The sequence below is a fragment of the Ictalurus furcatus genome, chromosome 18 (assembly GCF_023375685.1).
Source record: "Ictalurus furcatus strain D&B chromosome 18, Billie_1.0, whole genome shotgun sequence".
Taxonomy (NCBI): Eukaryota; Metazoa; Chordata; class Actinopteri; order Siluriformes; family Ictaluridae; genus Ictalurus; species Ictalurus furcatus.
Genome location: NC_071272.1, coordinates 11373797 through 11388868, shown reverse-complemented (window position 1 = coordinate 11388868; position 15072 = coordinate 11373797). Strand labels below are relative to the sequence as shown.

General features: G+C 39.6%; 1 protein-coding gene across 1 annotated transcript in view; it reads right to left on the bottom strand.

The window, feature by feature from the left end:
• adamts2a (ADAM metallopeptidase with thrombospondin type 1 motif, 2a) overlaps nucleotides 1-15072 on the bottom strand; it is a 71317-nt gene that overhangs the window by 16372 nt on the left and 39873 nt on the right. The window contains exons 4-11 of the mRNA XM_053648594.1: nucleotides 10969-11171; nucleotides 8947-9030; nucleotides 5243-5399; nucleotides 4946-5051; nucleotides 3842-3985; nucleotides 3100-3232; nucleotides 1454-1567; nucleotides 1222-1367 (exon numbers count right to left, since the gene is read on the bottom strand). Coding sequence (XP_053504569.1) covers nucleotides 1222-1367; nucleotides 1454-1567; nucleotides 3100-3232; nucleotides 3842-3985; nucleotides 4946-5051; nucleotides 5243-5399; nucleotides 8947-9030; nucleotides 10969-11171 — 1087 coding nt within the window. The remainder of the gene's footprint in view (nucleotides 1-1221; nucleotides 1368-1453; nucleotides 1568-3099; nucleotides 3233-3841; nucleotides 3986-4945; nucleotides 5052-5242; nucleotides 5400-8946; nucleotides 9031-10968; nucleotides 11172-15072) is intronic.

Below are 15072 nucleotides of genomic sequence, written 5' to 3'. Positions count from 1 at the left end.
CCTACAATAAGGAGGTCCAAACTATAAACCACCGGACATTTGCAGCCATTTTTGAATGTTGGCTCACTATTAAGAAAGATGGGTTTCGCTATAACATAAAAATGACTGTAACATGCTCCCAATCTTGTCCTTTCCCCCACTGAAAAATGTAAATTTTACATTAATTATACATTAATATTACCAACATTTAGATTTGACTCATAGCACGAACTAAAGAAAAAACAGAAAGCGAATGCAGAAGACTTCAGTCACGTTCGCAAAATGAATATTTCCGAGGGAATCAGTTACTGTAATGAAGGAATATAATATTAATATACAATATAAGCCCAAATGTCATGTACTGGTGCTGAAAGAGAACAGAACGTGAAATAGCTGGAAGCTCGCCTCTTAGCTCAACAAATCCATTTATTTAGTGCTAACCAAGTGCAAAAAAAAACTCTACAAGGACTAACTGAACTTGTAGCCCAGAATGGTAAACATTTTTGCAGAAGACTTTATAAAGAAGTGCATCATGACATGAAATCCATCACTATAACACGCCTGGAAAATATGCGAGAATTTAACAAGATTAGTCTTGCAAGAAACACAATTGTTGGGTGAATCTAAGATTGGTCAACCAAGTATGAGGCAAGCTACATGCATTTGATCCAATTTTTTATCCAATTTTGTGTGATGAGTGCAGTGATGCCACAGACACAGCTCAGCATGCCACCAGCTGCTCCCACTTCCAGAGTTCTACAGGAGCTCGGAAACATCCCGATTTCCACTAATGAGGTGCCATGCCGAAAGAATGTTCAGTTTGTTTGGTTCCACAACACACAGCATGTACATGAACAAACATTTGGTCTCATTACGTCGAACAGGAGTCAAGTGAGATCCAAGATAACTGACAGCCACCTCTACGATGTGCTTGGAATCTCCACAACAAGACTTTCACCTATCTGGCTTGACAGCAATTCTTCAGTTCCAGTTCCCAATATTATAATTCCCATTAGAATGAGTAAAATCTACTAAATTTTTACTTACATAAAGTCATGCATTCAGCAGAAATAATTTAAAACCCACCTATTCCATATTTATTTCTCAATGTGTTCCCCAACAACAAAAAACATCTGGACACCTCTGTCCTACAAGACCCTTCAGGTTCCCCTTTGTACTACATAATGAATGGTGTAAACATTTCCAAACATTTCTGTGCGTGGTGTGAAAGTGTATACTAACATGGGGTTGTCACACTGGCGGGTGCGAAAACGGACGCCTCCTTCACAGGTACGTGAGCAGGAGCCAAACTTAGTCCACTGCCCCCAGTGTCCATCCTGCCTGAGGATGTCCGACGTCAGCTTGATACAGTGACCTTTAAAGCAGTTCTGCAGAGAAAGAGTTCTATGGTTATGCTTAGGCTCCGAAGTGCTTTCTGTAGAATTAGACCTATATTAGATGCTAATATCCGTACCTTTCCTGCAGCGCACTTGGTGCCGTCAATGGGAGGGCCCTTCTTGGTCTTGCAGAAGAAAGGGTTCTCAGGGTGGCTGCACCACAGCTGCTTGCACGGGTCGTAGGTGCTGTACTAAAAGAAACAGTCACGCTCGCATTCACACATGCAGCTTGCAAGGCTAGAATACATCCAGGACAGAACAATACACAACCAGACCTAACTCTGGAATCATGAGGAATCATGTCTAGTCCCACTGTAACCTTATAGAAACCATGAAACGGTTCCACACTGCCGACATTTTCCACTATTGATCTGCGCAAATTGTTTCAACACACCTTCCTTTAAGCTAGCCATTTTTGACCTTATTGAATATTTTTTCTGTGAAAATTATTTATTTATTTATTTTTAACCAAAAGTGCCATTTCGGTTGGAAATATTCAGTGACATCCATTATAAATATATATCTGATGATAACTCCATACTTGTCTAATGTTAGCTATGCCACAAATGCATCGATAGATCTTATACCACTTCAGAAAAATAAATCAAGTTGAGACAAGCGCAATGATCGAAATAGTACTAATGTGAGACTGGGGGAAGGGGATGTGGTTTCAGTGGTGTCAGTTAATATTTAGCGAGCTTAAAACACCTCTGCAACTGTCAACTAGATAGGTAAAGTTCGTCACGACAAGCTTTGATGTTGGCTTGATTAAGCCTGGCTGAAAGTTTGAAACTGTTTCATAAGCTTGAACATAGTTTGGAGCTGAAAGACAGAAAGAAAGAAAGGGTGATGGACAGACGGCTGCCGGTAGAAAGTCAGATGACAAATAGAGTGATACAAGTAGAAAGTCAGATGGAGTGAGAGAGTGATACAGGTGGATTGATAGAAAGAAATATGGAGAGAGAGAGTATATGTGCTACTGGTAGATTGATAGAGACACTGACATTGAGTAAGAGGTAGAGAAGAGGGCCTTGAGGCCGTGTGCATGTAGGTGTGTGTGCGTTTTGACAGTTGGAATTTGAAATCTTGAACATTTGGAGCCAGGCTCTAAACATTCCATCAATGTAAGTCTATGGGAGTTTTGGGGATTTTTGATCATCCACTATGGGAAAACCATAAGTCCGATCAGTTAAAAAAAAAATACAGCCTGAATAGCTGAGTTTACTGAGTTTGGTGAATATACAGTAGTTTGAAAGATTTAGGAGTTATAACAGTCCAACATTTTCAATACAAGTCAATGGGAATTTTGGCCATTTTGAGCTTCCTTAATGGGAAAACCGTAATTCTGATCAGTTAGAAAACTCCTAGCACTCAAGTCAGAACAGGCGGAAAGTTTGTTGGTGGATGGAGCTTGAAAGCTCTAGGAGGAGTAATGCTTAGAGGAATAATGCTAATTTTGAAGAAGAAACTTAAACAGCAGAACAGAATGTTGCCAACATAATTAATATGTGCGTAATAGTTCTATGCCTAGGATGAGACCTCATGCTATAAATGCTCATCATTTCATATTTCATAATTGTACAATAATTGTTTAATGCTCCTATTCAATATTCACTTAGTAATACTGTTCTCAAGTACAGCAAAAGAGCAATAGGTGGGGAGAATGAAGATCAATCTGGTCATAGGTTTGATTGTGGGTGTCAGCGTGATGTGTCTCACTCACCGCTGTGCACATCATGTAACCCATGCCAAAGTCAAAGCGGCATTGCTCATTCATGGAGTAATGCAGACCGGGTAGCTGAGGAAGGGACGGCCACTCGTGATCGAAGGGGTCATCGCGCAGACAGTCATAGGTGCTGCAGGAAACACATCACCATTTTGAGCTTTCTAATTCATAAATAAATGCTCAGTGAATCTCTTATACTCCTCGCTTTGTATTCAGTTATTTACCTAAACACATATTCAGTTAAAAAATACTATGTGAAAGCAATAAGAAAGGTAAGAAAGTCAATCACTAATTAAGTTTTTCAAGTTGTTTGAAATGTATGATAGCATTAAGAGATGCATCAATACCAGTTTTTTTGGTACTGCTAGCGTCAGAGCAAGTACGAGTAAATGAGCAAAGTATCAGACCAATACCTGATACCAGTATCAGTACTGGTGCATCTCTAATGTTAAGTCATGCTGAGAATCCAAGAAGTACTGTACGATCTTCTTGGATTCCTGCTACTAAACCTTTCCTTTCTTCCAATTCTCCAAATCTTTCTGTCTGTAAATTCCCATAACTCTCGTTTACTGCCATTTTCTGTTCCTGCATCCATCTACACAGACCCACAATCTGCTTTTCAGCTTCCTAAAACTTAATGGCCACCTTGAAACCAAACTTAACGGCTTAATGTTGAGTTCTGTGAGCAGTAAACTGAAGGCTGTAATCTAATGGCTGTACAGTGCGAGTGGAGTCTCACTTGATGTATTTGCTGAGCTCTTGCTGGCTGCAGCGGGACCAGTGGAAGCGGTGGAAGGCCGCCTGCACCAGTGGAGCCATGATGCTTCCCATCGGCACCTCATCTCCACACTCATTACCCTGTCCGTCATGTTCCATCCCTAATCTGACGTTCCATAACACACACACACACACACACACACACACACACAAATATACGCTTAGTCTATACACATTCAAACACTTAATTCACCCTAACATGCATTCTCTCAACTAACAGAATTATTGGTACCCTTCAAGAGAATTGGAAAGCATGATTATAGTATACATTACACATATTGATTAAAAGGTTCCATTCCATTCAAGTGGAGAAACTGCTTACTTTTTCCTTCAAACAAAAACCTTTCCCATAAAAATGTCTCTTTAATAATACATTCTGGCAGAATTATATACATGTCAAAGATTAGAAAATTGCTCTTAAGCTCAAAGTTGCCTTTGACCATTTCTTGTGTCCCTGAGGTATAGTGCTAAAGGTCACAACTTGCAATTTCTAACCTGACTAGGAAAACCAAAGAACAAATCAGTAATCCCCCCCACACATACCCCCCCATTTGGAATTGGGAACTTGGGAAGGTCTCCCAATTCAGCAAGTGACGTCAAATCAACATGGCTGCTCACAGCATTAACAGTAAACAAAGTAGTAATTCTTACCTTTTGCTGTATATACCAGTATTTGCTTTCGATCAATCAACATACAGACACATTTGCTTGTTAACTCTATAACAGCTTGAATGTACAGATGTAATTCATTACTCTGAATTCCCACTTCTGAGATAAGTCGAACGCAACATAAATATAAAGATGGTAAGAGGGGCAAAAAGAATGCAAAGATCAGTTTCTTGAAACTGCACAGTTTTGTTTGAATCTGAAGGACATCCATTTTCAGAAATCAACTTCAATAAAAATCTAATTGTTCTTAAACATAAAAAAAGACTTTCAAGTATTAAAATTAGGACTGCATATCCCATTAAGTTGAGCTACTTTGAGCTTAAAGATTTCTTGTGAATATGATCCCTGATGTCCACAGCATATGAAAAAAAATAAATGAATAAAAAATCATTCTCACACGTGTCCTGTCTCATGAGCCACCACAAAAGCAGACGAGAAACCATCCTCATGATTCAGAGTGCAGCTCCTCACTGGGTGACACATGCCTGTCACTGGAGCGTAACCTATACACACACACACAACACACACACACACACATGCGCACACACATAAACAAACAGACAAAGAAAGAGAAAAAAACAAATAAGACACTGTACGGACTGTATATATATATGTGTGTGTGTGTGTGTATAAGTGAATATATGTATGATGCATATTGGCTATACTGTGTCTGTTTTGGTGTGTGCTGTATCACCCTGCATGCCCGTTGGTCCAAACTCTTGTCTGGTAAGGAAGATGGCATGATCGTGATACTCCGCATCGTTCTCGTCCTCCTTCTGTTGCAGAAAAGCCCAGCGACACACATTCTCCAGACTCTGAGATGGGTTCCCTAGCTCAATCAGTCCCATGGACTAAAAATATTGAACACAGAACCAGGATTAGCACCGCAGCGTTACATTCACTATGCTTTTAAACAGCAAATCATCTATAATATGATAATATGATAATGAAAGCAATAATAACGTAACTAGGTGGTTTTAGTGAAGACCTAGTCAGTTGGTATTGTAATATAGAACAGCTATTGCACTGGGCTCATACAGAGTGCTTTCACATATGTAGCGTTTAGTCCGTTTCAATCAAAACCTGGCCTGGTGTCCTCCTTGATGCAGTTTGTTTAGACAAACTCTGCACTTGCACTCTTGCACAACCAGTCCGAGATCGTTTGAGCGATGTGGTCCTATTTCAATTCTGTTCAAACTCCAGCGAGGTTCGATTGCATTGAGAAAGTAATTCACGGATGGCTCGACCCTGTAGTGAATCAAACATGCCGTGTATTTTGGGCTGAGTGCAGCATTTTTCTGTAGCTACGAACCACGAGGCACAAACTGAGCCATGGACAGAAATATGATATGTTATGGATATTCAGACTGACCAAAAAAAGATAAATTAAACAAAACATGATTTATATGATTTATTAATATCATTATTTCGTCAGTTACAGAGTGTGACTGGGTGGTTTTTGTAATTTCCACACAAAAAGGTTTTTTTCACCTCTTTCCCATCGCCGTTCGTCTGAGCAATAAATGAAAGGGTTTTACAAGGATGTTTTCAGCCCTACACACTGCTCAGCCAACGCTGTTTTCCAGTTTTTGGTTTGTTTAATTATGTGCAATGTGAGCCAAATAGCAAACGAACTGAAAGTATCAGTTTAGTTCTGACTCTGACTTGGCAAATGGATTAATAGGTGTGGAAGCATCCTAACATTGCTAAACTGGCACAAGTCTTATCCTGAACTTAACTTCTTTAAATATTTCATCTCACACTGAATAAGATAGTTAACTACATCGTACATCAGTTTCACACTGAAAAAAAAAAAAAAAGGAATTTCATGAAAGTAAAAAAAGCCTTATTTTGGGCGAAATTAATCTTGTTTTTTGTGTAAAAAGAAAAATAATCTTGTCATGTTTTGCATTAGAAAAGTAATCTCATTTTAAGAAAATAATCTAAATCTAACTTTGTATTAATAAAATATTCCAGCTAATACTGAGCAAGATTTAACCAGTAACAAGCTATAACAATTTTAAGACTAAGATCACTTGCACACTTCAATTTTTCAATGAAGCAGCTATGTCATGGTTATGATGAAATCCACACTGAACTACATTACCCATCAGCCCCAGCATGTCACATGACAATGTCAAATGTCCCACTGATCACTCACACCTGTTCTGTGTTACCCCTAATAAGCACCCCTATAGAAGTTCTAGTTGTTCAGCACCTACTCGGCAAGCTTTTGTTGTTGTCGTGTTTGTGTCCTACATCCGCTCTCATACTCTGCATGGATTTGCCTTGTGTCCGTTGTTACATTTATGGTTCTTGTTTTTACAGTTTTGGTTGTTTGTTTTGCACTTTATTAAAAAAATAATAAATCTGCGCTTGTATCCACCGCCTTGTACAATCCCTGACATTATGTTGCAGTGTTGTTGTTTTTCCCTGTTTCAATAAAAATGTTAAAAATAATAATTATTCTCGTGCCTTATTATGACACAAAGTCACTTATTTTTATTATGCTGTTTGAAGAAATTGTATTATTGTAAGGTTTTTTTTTTTTTGCTAATTATTAGTTTTCGATTAAGAGAGAAATTCTGTGATAAAGTCACAACTTGCTTAAACTTTGGCATTTTTGTCTAGTTGCCCAGTAGCATTTTAGTGACTAGATATTTATGCTATTTTCAAGAATTCTTACCAAGTCAGTTTTGCTTACCCCACTGGCAGATTTTTTGGCTTTTAAAATTTTAGTACATGTTAACTAGATTTAAGTGTGTCTTACTTGTTTCAATAAAGACATTATTTGCAGTGCACTTGTATATTTAAACAACATATTCTTCACAAATACAGTATATTTCAGAAATGTGATGTTATTAGATATGTTTTAGCTTCAGCTAAGTGCCCCTGATCTGTTTCAGCCATCTCTTAAATACACAGTGAACCAGGACAGAGCCATATCTCCCTGCAGTTCTTGCCTGGTTTCCCACTGAAACTAAGTAGAGTTGAGTCTGGGCAGTACCTGGATGGGAGATCTCCTAGGGAAAACAGAGGTTGCTGTTGGAAATAAGTGGTATTAGTGAGGACAGCAGGGGGCACTCACCCTGTGGTCTGTGTGGGTCCTAATGCCCCAGTATAGTGATGGGGACACTATGCTGTAAAAACAGCACCGTCTTTTGGATGAGACGTTAAACCGAGGACCTGACTCCCTGTGGAAATTAAAAATCCTAGGACACTTCTAGTAAAAGAGTAGGGGTATGTCCTGGTGAAATTCCCCCATTGGCCCTTCTCTATCATGGCCCCCTAATAATCCCCACCTCTGAACTAGCTACATCACTCTCTCCTGTCCACTAATAGCTGTTGTGTGGTGGAAGTTCTGGCGCACTATGGCTACCGTTGCATCATCCAGGTGGATGCTACATGCTAGTGGTGGTTGAGGAGATCCCCCCATACAATGTAAAGCGCTTTGAGTGCCTATAAAAATGCTATATAAATGTAACTGTAAAAAAAAAAAAAAATGCCTTCTTATTAGAATCATTTTGGTTTTATGGCAAAGCAATACTATAAATAGTACAAAGTTTGAAAAAATGTTTGACTCTTGTAATAATCTTGGGTAAGGCTTACATAATTCTCCCCGATTAGGTAAATGTACTTACATAATATAGGAATCTGGGAAATACGGATGTCAATCCTGTGTATCTATTAAAATATTATATGACATCTGGGGAGTTCTCAAATCTGTCTAATCAGCCAATTCATCTGGTAATTGTGCACTGTCATTAAGGGGCCAAGCACCGAAGGCAGCCTATTGTTATTCTAACTTTTCTTCTTCTTCTCTTCTTCTTCTTCAGGCTAGGGTGTCTATAGCAGCCCATACAACCATCTGGTAAAAGTTGTGAAATTTGGCACACTGACTGGGGAGGGTCTAAAGAACATTCTGAACAAATTTGGGCCAAGTGCTGCCAATGCTATAGCGCCACCATTGGGTCAAATTTGGGCCTAATCTGGAAGTACGTTTATGGTCATAACCTTTGAACCGGATTCACTGACTTCCCTCAGTTGAGATGAGTTTCTTCAATACTCCTACAAATTTTGTCCACTCATCACCTAATTTAGCACACGTCATCTTCAGAGTAAGCCTTACAAATAATATCAAAAGAAGTTTGATACTCCAAATGGTTTGCCCATAATGGGCTAATGAATCTGACAGCAAAGCCATCAAACAGGAAGTGAGGCTGTATCTCGGCATCGACTTTGCGCACTGACACAAAGCTATAAATTCTCAAATTTTGATCTGGCTGGTTATTTCTCTTAAACAATTTTGAAACGTGTTACAGCAAAAAATAAAATAAAAGCAGGCAAAAGTAAAAGGGGTGTGATAGGGAGCTAAACATATTTTTAATGTAGGCTTACCTTGGCTGAGCAGAGCATCACGATTCGCACCAGCACTACATTGATATGAGCACCAAGTGAGGCATCCTGGTAGATCTCATTCACCTGAGATCAAAGCCAAAGAAAAATGCCAGTTTGAATAGCTGTCTAGGTAAATGTATGTGACTTTGAAACTTGATGCTTTAAAGCAGTTTGTGAATGCTAGTGATGGATCAATGGTGTGACTTTAACAGGCTTTTAACCTCACACTGACCTCAGGGCAGACACCAAGTGACTTAGAAGTTACTGTACACACTAATTACAGGGTTTGTTGTCATAGAAAAAAGTAAACTGTTTTAAAAAATGTACATATAATTAGAATTCCCTAAGACAGGTCAAGCAAGCAGCAACCCACTTGGGGTCTCGAGACAGCCATCTGTGAGCACATGTATGTGTGTGTGCCTGTAGAATAAATATAATTTCCCTCCTCCTTACATCTGACCCTGCCTTATTCCCCATTTATATAGCCCATCATGGGAAGAAACCTAAGAAAGGGTGCCGGACCATTGCCAAAACGCACAGCGTGTGGGTGTGTGAGTGTGAGAAAACTAATGAAGCCCTACGACACACACAGAGACTGACAGATGGATGGCAACCCAACCAGAGGCTGTTTAAGAATCTGAGTACAACTGGGGAAAACAAACAGAGAGTGGGGAAAAAAAGACAGATTGACAGTAGAAGAAGAAAAAAAAGAAAACGGATCACAGAGTAGAATAATACAGCAAGATTCTGAGAATCAAACCGAGGTGATGCTCACTGGGCTGTTAATGTTGGCTAGAGAAGGGTGGCAAATACTCCAAATTTTGCTGCAATTTCAATGAAATGAGACAGTCAATAATTAGTGTCAGGTCTCATTAGCTCAAATAGAGTGGTATTATATGGTAACTGAGGTGATTAGGGCTGAGTCTAATAAGGAGGAGAAAGACTTCCTCATGTTTATCACATTAATCGGTTGCCAAAGTTGCCTGGCAACCTTGACAATGAGTCGAGATGGTCTGAACTCCTCATGGATTGTATGTCCATGCATTACTGGCCTCTCCAGCCCTACATTTGTCTATCACACACACACACACACACACACACACACACACACACACACTGACAGCAGCCTTTTACCTTTTACCCTCACACATAAGCAACAATCAGCAATGTTCAGTGCTGTCTCTCATTACCACTGATTTTTTGTCTGTTCATTTTCTCACGTTGTCTGTCTCCAACATAGATGAGCACATACACAGAAGCACAAACATACACACAATGCTAGCAACCAAAGCAGAGGTCCCTCATTAGTGTGTTGCTGTCTCTGGCCCTCAGTAGGACCCTGGCTGTGTTCTATTAGTCCGGCTCCCAGCATGCCGCCGAGCAGGTAGGCAATTGACGAGCAGGAGGCCAAAGTGCCAGAAAATCATTAGGATTCAATTAATAATGCAGCAAGGGCTTCCACCGGAGCTTGTCTTCTGCTAAGCAACTGAACGGCAGCACAAACAAAAGTGAGCCAGGATGGACTGCGAACAGAGATACGATGGAAACAAACAGAGAGCCTGAAAAATAAGGACTAAAGCGTGATATACTGATGACAATTTTACTTGAGTGGAACTGGAGGCAAAACAAGTACATGGGCAAAAAAGTCAAACTGAATGCAAAGCTAGTTGCTAGTTGCGAGTCCAATCTTGCCCACATATATGCACATTAATCCTTCAGGTCAAAAATGCTGTCAGGGGCAGGACAGAATTTCCAGTCACTCAGGAGCCGACAGGAAAATGGAATAATTTTTTTTGCAGCTTTCGATCTGCGAGCTGCAAAACCACTGTGTCACAGTTCTACAGAACCCACCGTCCACCAGCTATCTGAGGTTACGTTGAGACCGAGTTCAATCCTAGCAAGTTTTCATTTGACACCCCCTTCATTTCATGTCATAGAATAAATATCAAAGAACGATCGAGGCCTGCAGTGACTTGCACCAGCAGAATTGCTTATAGGGAAAATAAATTCTTTTGGACTTACGATGTTCATAAGGGTGAGCAGATATTTCTGGATATGCTCTCGGCCATGAAACTGCACCACGGAGCAATCCACTCCCAGCAGCACCTCGATGTTGAAGATCTCGTCTTGGTCCGATTGTCTGCGTGCACGCCTGCTGCTGTGCATTTTTTGCTTAAACCCTTTGGATATGGCTTCCACTCCAGCCAGACCACCCAGTACTGAACCTGCAGAAACACACACACGTACACACACACACACTCTATTTCAAATACAGCCAAGAATGCATGACATGCAATTGATATCACATTCAAAAGCAGTCAAGGGAATAGATTTAAGTTTCAGGTCAGCGTGAGTGCAAACTGATGTAATTAAAGCATGAGCAAATCTACGGCATTTCAAACATACGCTTTCCAAATCCTACTATCTGAACCCCAGAAGTCTTATAAAACAATATTGGATTGTCTTAAGACTTCTGCTGTTCATCTCTTGTGCCTATCTGTTATAATATAAAGTATATAGAGTATATATAAAAATGTATAAAATAGGGCTGCACGATTATGGCCAAAATTATAAGCACGATTATTTTGATCAATATTGAGATCATGATTATTTATCACGATTATTCATTGATTTTAGGGATAAAATATTTTTATTGCACTTTCACATTTAAATAAACAGGCCGCTGCTTTCACCTCCATGTTGTGCTACATTCCTGCTAATGTACAAATCTTTGCATCAAATTAGACTGATCATTAAAGTGCATCATCTCGTAGAAGCAAAATATAAATAAAATTGGACCCAAAATATAGGATAAGTAAAAATAAAAATGCCATCAACCAAATGAAAATATGCAATCCAATATAACAATATGCAACCAAATGAAATGCATTCAGGCGAATGCAGAAAAGGAAATAACAGTGTTTACAGGAGGAGAGACGCAGACAAATCACCCACTAGAGTGGTACATGTCATTTTGTACCGGAACCCAGAAGTTAGCTTCATATTGGTTCCCTCAACAAAAACCCAACAGGATTTTCCCATAGGCTTTTGGATAGGGTTGTCAAAACTACCGTTACTTCTGTATCAAGTCGGTACTAAAAAGAAAAAAAGTTGACGGTACCAGATGTTCATAAGTATCGGTAGTACCGGGTCAACCTGGTACTGACGCGCTGCTTGACAGGTGGTCAGTCTGGAACTTTTCATGGGTGCACCGTGCAACAAGAAGAGCCAAAGCAGCAGCAGCTTCCCCGGTTACCACGGCTGCGTCCAAAACCGCATCCTTACCTTGTTTATGCCCGTTTCCTGATCACCTGACCTTTACTTGTTGTTAACCACGCTATTGTTTCACGTTTTGGATTTGTCTGCCTCTCTTCAATAAAGCTCTTATCTGCACTTGCATCCGTCCTAAACCCTTATTACGTGACGGTTAGCAACTGCCTTTTTCAATACATGTAAAAGCTTTTGAAAAAAATCAGGAGTGGGGTTTTACTGGTGCATTTTATGTCGTAGAATAAAACATGAAAAATATTTTGAGCTTGTGTTCACCACAGACCTTATTTCAGGCTTTTAACCAAAATCCCATTCAAAATACCCATTGACTTTGGGACGATGGAACTGAAGGGAAAAAATGCTAACTCGTTCCCAGGTTTTGGCATTACAAAATGACGTCATCCCTGGCCACTCTATGGTGACTGGCTGTAAGTATAGAAAGCGCTTGATTTGATATGCAGCGGAGTTTTCTATGAGCAGAGGACGAACTTTAAACGTCAATATTGCAGTCGATCGTGTTCATGTAATTGTGGGCAGTCAAAATCGTAATCGAGATCAATATTCGATTAATTGTGCAGCCCTAATATAAAAATAGCTTTCCCATTCAGACACATAAGTGTTAATAAAGGCCACTCGAAACTACATCTACAACAATGGAGAAACTCAGAAAAAAAAAGAGACTGCAAAAACAGACGGCAGACTGGGACAAGAAATCCATTCCAATTCACTGATATGACTGGCTGTTAACCAGCAACACACAATGAACCAAAGTCATTGATGAATATGGGAGTTTATTGGAGAACCAGGTGTCATGTAGTTATCTGGAAGAACGTACATGCTCTTATGTGTCCAGTCAAGCCTGCATTATCTGTGTTTACCTAACCTTGATATCAATGTAGCCCTAACATGGGAACTGAGAGAGAGAGAGAGAGAAAGAGAGAGAGAGAGAGAGAGACAGAGAAAGAGAGAGAGAGAGAGAGATAGAGAGAGAGAGAAAGCAAGCAATGCCAGTAAAAGACGTTGACCATATGGTGTAATGTTGTGCATTTCAAGGCAGTTGAATCACAACTAAAAACAAACAAAAGTGAAAAATGGGCAAAAGTCAGAATCTGTCTAGGTACAAAAGACATGATCGATTACCCCAAAGTATCGTTTTACCACCAGTGAGTCATAACCATAGATTTTGGTGTGGCAGGACGACATTAATAATGACATAGCCTCAAACAAAATTATGTCAAGAGACAACCCCACTTACTTTATGCTACAGGCTAGTGAATTTTTAGAGTAACCTCATGATAGGCAGTTAAGAGTTGGCAACACGCAGTCATACAGCATACAGACTAGAAGCTCATTTTGAATGTCTTTAGACGTTTGACTATGTGTTTGATGCAGCAGGTGTGTTTTCCAGGTTCAAGAACCACACAAAAGATCTGAAACTATCCCAAACATTTTTTGCATTGGAAAAAGGAGACATATTTTCCATGGACTGCACTTACACTTTTCCCTTATTTGCAGACATTTACTCAATGTGTAATTCTTATTATTTGTTAAAAGACAGCTTGGAGGCTGCAGTGTATTTTTAAACTAGCCCAATCTGGCAACCCTGTCATTAACCGTGCTGTCTGCTGCTCCTCCTTCATTGAAAATGTTCATAAAGTGAGCATGGGGCAGTTTGATTCCTTCCCCAATGGTATATTAGGCTTTGTTGCGGCTTCCAAATTTTTACCATTAGGTGCAATAATAACTAAAAGGAGGTAAATGCGGCAGTGAGTGCGCCTCCCTACAGAACACTGCCAGAAGCTATGCATCTCATTTGCAGCAGGTCATAACAGCAAAAGGGTGCTCTACTAAGTACTAAAGATGCTTGCCATGAAGGGGGTGAATAATTCTGAAACTGGATAAATCATTATAAGTTGCATTTTCAGTTGAATTTGGGGAAACCACTTGAAGCATTCGTTATGGTCAACTATTTCATTTGCTTTTGTTTGATTTGTTCATTGCAAACAGCTGAAAGTCCGTAAATTTTGACTTATTGACGGGTTGAATCATTTTGTTTGCAACTGTATATCCAATATGGCCCATTGTTGACCACTGGAAAGGCTGCTGTAAAAGCATTAATCATCCTCAGGTTCTGTAACAAAAAGCATCCAGTGCATGGAGACTGTGCTAGCACCATAGTAAACAATATGATAATAAGGGTATAAGCTCATGAATAAACCATGTGTTCAATAGAAAAAAAAAACATAATTGGAATCTTTCTAGGATGAATCAGCACTTCAGATTTTCACATTCACATTCTCACACCGTGGCTGTATTAGCATACATGCTTGAAGCAACCGGTTTAGCCTAATTTAGACTAATGTTCAACTGTTTAATTCTATTGGTTAAATGCCACTGGGTCAATTTGACACATACCATCAATGACTAATCTATAGTACCTCACAAGTATAGGCCGTTTGGGATCATTTATGTAAATGGTGACCATAAATGTGATTAAGAGTGAGATGCTCTTGGCTAATAATGCTCATTCGGGCAGAGGCAAAACTGCGCATGCACCATGATAAATGGCAACGAGAAGCCTTCATTGCATTGATAATGACTTCACTCCAGTTTCAGTTTTGTGAATTCCTCCGGAACTGTTCGACTTCTACCAACCTCTGATCAGCATAATGTCTGCAGCAGTGTGGTTTAAATGACTTCATCTCATTCAGGCATCATCAATCCATCATCAAAGCAGCTGTCTGAACATTAACCACTGCTTACATTATAAATGCTCCCTATGGATTTGTTGCTTTTGTGGAATTACTACCAAAATGTTGAGGAACTGTGATTAAGTGTTAAAAGGAGACAGTGTAA